Raw genomic sequence first — 3,659 nt, 5'->3', positions numbered from 1 at the left:
TATCTGTTGTCAGAGCACCTATTATTTCTATTCATATTTATTAAGCCAAGACCGCTACAATCTCAATGTGGGAAGATACTGGTGTCTGTTTAACCAGAGACTAATACACGGTGAAGAAGATATAAAAGACTAGAGGTGGATCAATGAAAGCTCTTCTCTCTTCCTGTCACCTCTGCCTTGTGCATCTCCTTGGACAACCTTGGCCACAGCAATTCTTCCCAGGAGAGCACACAGTCTGGCCTGCTCTGAAAGGTGCACACCAAGGCAGATGGTCACTCGGTGTCATCTCAACAGAAACAGGTGGAATTATGTCAACTGGTACAAGGAACACAGGCACAGAGACCTGGGTGGATGGCTGATGATACTCGATGGCTCCAGTCAGCCTGTCCAGTCTAGCCCAGGTTCAAATGGAGCAGGTGGACATGGGAGGGGAAAATGGTGTGTCCAGATGTTTCTCACTGGGTTGTCTGGACTAGGCACCAGGACAGCGACAACCAGGGGTTGCCAAGTCTGTCCCTTTCTCCCTGGTGGACACAGTTCTGCCTGGTAGTGGCCACCAGCACACTGCCAGGGCCTGGCTCCTCCCTATGGCACCGCAGCCTTGCACGGGTCCTGCCCCAGCCACAGTGCTGGCCCCTGTGAGCCCAAGGTCACCAGGGAATCAGGCCTTGTAAAAGTTCATTTGTCCTTCCTGGTGGAGCTCCTGGGGCTGGACGCTCTGCAGCACTGGACAGTTTCCACTCATCGGAATGAGGGACGGAAGACTCTGACCTCTTGTTCCTCCTGGGCAAGGAGAAAGGCAGAGAGAGGTCTGGCAGCAGCACATTTTCATAGTGAGGAAGGATCATACCCTGGATGCTGGAGAAGTGAGAGCTGTCAACTGAGATGTCAACACTGGGCAGAAGACAACTGTATTAAAGGGAATGTAAAAGCCTTGAAAATGAGCTCCAGCATGCCCGGAGCAGGACACCAATCCCCTTCAAGCTCCTTCCGGCAACAGGCACCCACAGGACCTCGCTTCACTTTGCTCCTCATTAAAGGTTTGTCAGTACCGTATTATTTTTAATACACACTTAGAGAAAAGGACCGACACGCACACCCACCCATGCACACGCACACATCGGGAAACCATGGCCAAAATATACACTATAGACAAAGAGTCCGTTCACACTATATATATGTACAGAGTCTGTGGGCGCAGTCTGGCAGTGCCCAGCTGGGCTGGGGCTGGGCATGGGGGGCACGGTGGCTGCAAACCCCTCAGGGCTTCACGCACTTGCCCTTCTTCTCCCGCCGCTGCAGTTTCCGAAGGCGGCGTGTCCAGGCATCCCGCCACTGGATGACCAGGCTGTTCTTGTCAGCCATCAGTCCAGGCCGGTCAGTGGAGTTTTCGCTGATCCCCATGACCAAGTACTTCTTGCTGATCTGGATCTTGGGGCACTTGCAGGACAGGTCTTTCAGGTGGATCCACAAAAAGTTGTCACCACGCTTGACCCGCTCGTCACGGCACTTGTAGACAGAGAGGATGTTGATGGTGAACTTGGCCCAGTTGGCCACCGTCTCCATTTCTAGGATGTTCACCTGGACCACTGAGGGAAAAAAGGGGGAGGCATAGTGATGGGGATGCTTTGCCTTGCTCCCCAAAGGAAGGCTGGTGACAGGACCTGCCCTTCCCCAGCAGCCCTACCTGCCTCATCCATTGCAGCTTTGGGAGGGCTGATCTGGGGACCCCTCTCCATATGGAGTGTTCCCCACCCTCTGGATGCCTTCATCCGGCTCACCCACAGCCAGCCCTCACCTGCCTCTGGGACAAAGCCCAGGGTGGCCCAGGGAGGTTGGAGGTCCTTACCATAGTCCTTCTTGCAGTACTTCTTCATGTTAATCTTGTAGTTGCCCTTGGCTGGTTTGCAGTAGGAGTCACAGTCTGCAGCAGAAGAACAGTGGGTTGAGCACTGAGAGGCTTGAGGCATGTGGGGACTCATCCCACCCCAGGGGAAGAGGGAGTGGGGTGGAGGGGACAGCAGCAAGACCCAGCCTGGCAGAAGGTGGTGGGTACTTGGCTCCTCCTGAGCCAGGGCCTGGGCCCTGCTGGGCATGGGGGTCTGTTGAGTCCAGCTGCTCCCCTGGCACCTCACAGGGGCTGGGGGCTCAAAGACCAGCATGAAAGCCCGATACCACATCAGCTGAGAAGAGGAACCAAATGGCCTTGGGTGCCCTGAGCAGACTCTGTCACTTGTCCTGTGGGATAAGTCAGCACGGGGCTGGTAGAGGAAGCCTGGGGACTCCTGCCAGACGCAGAAAGGGAAGGATGGGAGGAATGCAGCTGAGGTGACAGTGGCCTCCATGGAGGGCCAGCAGGGGCCATGGCCAAGGAGAGTCAATAGATCAGCTGGGTGATGTGGGAAAAGAGGATTTGTCAGCAATCCCACAATCAGCCCCACAGGGGGCAGATCGAAAGGCAGGTCTGACACCAGACCAAGGGGGTCATGATCCTCAGAGCGATTCAGCTCTCAGGGGCCAGAGTGGTGGGAAGCACCCTCAGGGACAGCCCCTCCAGGGACCTGTGCCTCGTAGGCTCCCATGAGTGAGGAAGGGGACTCAGGCTGTGGGATGGAGGCAGGTGACAGAAGTGGCTCTGTTCCACCATGCCACTCCTGCTGCCCAGGCATCCCCTGCTCAGGCTGCTCCAGAGGTGTTGGGGAGGCCACCAGGCTGTCCTCCACTACCCTGCTGTCCCCCAAGGCTCCTGTCCTCCAGGAAGTTTTATTCTGTGCATTTCTAAAGCCCCCAGATTTGCATCTCAAGCAGAGGGAGGGCAGGGAATGCCTCTTTCCTTCTCCCCAAAGCCTTTGATCCCAACAATTGCCCGAAGCAGCCCTGTTCTCCTCCTTTCTTTCCCCTGCCATCTTTCTTTGAACATCTCAATTTGTCTCTTTCCAAGTGGCATGTTTTTTCTGAGCCCATCTTTCTTCTTTTCTCTGCCTTTCGCAGGTTCTCCCTCTGGCTTGGCCCCGCATCCCAGGACAGAGCCAGCAGCCTCTAAAGTTGTCTTTGTTTGCAGGTTGCCACAGTGATCACTGGGGATGGAGGCGAAGCTCTGGGGGAAGACTGGGAATAACAGAACCCTGTGCCAAGGGGAGGAGGAGAAATGAGGAAAGAAAGAAGCCCAGGAGCACAAACTCACCCTGGGCTCTGCTGTTCTCCTCTCTGCCCAGCTCCTTTTTATCTGGGACTTCATGCCACCTGTTCCAAATTTGTCAGTGACAGAAGCAGTGCAGCGCGAAGCTAATTCTTGGCAGAGGGGGGTGAGCTCTGATTTGCAGTTCAGCCCCCACCATGCTGCCACACTGCCCCTCTGCCTGGGCTGGCAGAGCTGCCTTGGCCCTGCTGCCTCCCCTGAGACAGTGGTGGTGGCTACACAGGGGGCTCAGGGCCTCTCCGTATGGGGGTGGCTGCTGAGCGTGCTGGAGTGTTTGGTGGTGGCACTGAAGGTGCCCTCACCCACTGCACCCCTGGGCTGTGCTACAGCCTCAGCCTGGACCCTGCTGCATCCCCAGGCTGTGCTACAGCCTCAGCCTGGCTCCTGCTGCACCCCTGGGCTGTGCTACAGCCTCAGCCTGGCTCCCGCTGCACCCCCGGGCTGTGCTACAGACTCAGCC

The 3,659-nt window shown here is 56.4% G+C and overlaps 1 protein-coding gene across 1 annotated transcript in view; it reads right to left on the bottom strand.

Moving 5' to 3' along the window:
* Positions 1–19: 19 nt before the first annotated feature.
* Positions 20–3,659, bottom strand: part of NTN3 (netrin 3) — a 27,805-nt gene continuing 24,165 nt past the window's right edge. Inside the window, exons 6-7 of the mRNA XM_008642380.2 lie at positions 1,850–1,924; positions 20–1,589 (exon numbers count right to left, since the gene is read on the bottom strand). Of these exons, the coding sequence (XP_008640602.2) occupies positions 1,261–1,589; positions 1,850–1,924 (404 nt within the window). The 3' untranslated portion in view covers positions 20–1,260. The remainder of the gene's footprint in view (positions 1,590–1,849; positions 1,925–3,659) is intronic.

Source organism: Corvus brachyrhynchos, unplaced genomic scaffold (genome assembly GCF_000691975.1).
Source record: "Corvus brachyrhynchos isolate BGI_N302 unplaced genomic scaffold, ASM69197v1 scaffold369, whole genome shotgun sequence".
NCBI lineage: Eukaryota > Metazoa > Chordata > Aves > Passeriformes > Corvidae > Corvus > Corvus brachyrhynchos.
The sequence above is the reverse complement of the archived record's forward strand: the minus strand, read 5'-3'. Positions and strand labels throughout refer to the sequence as shown.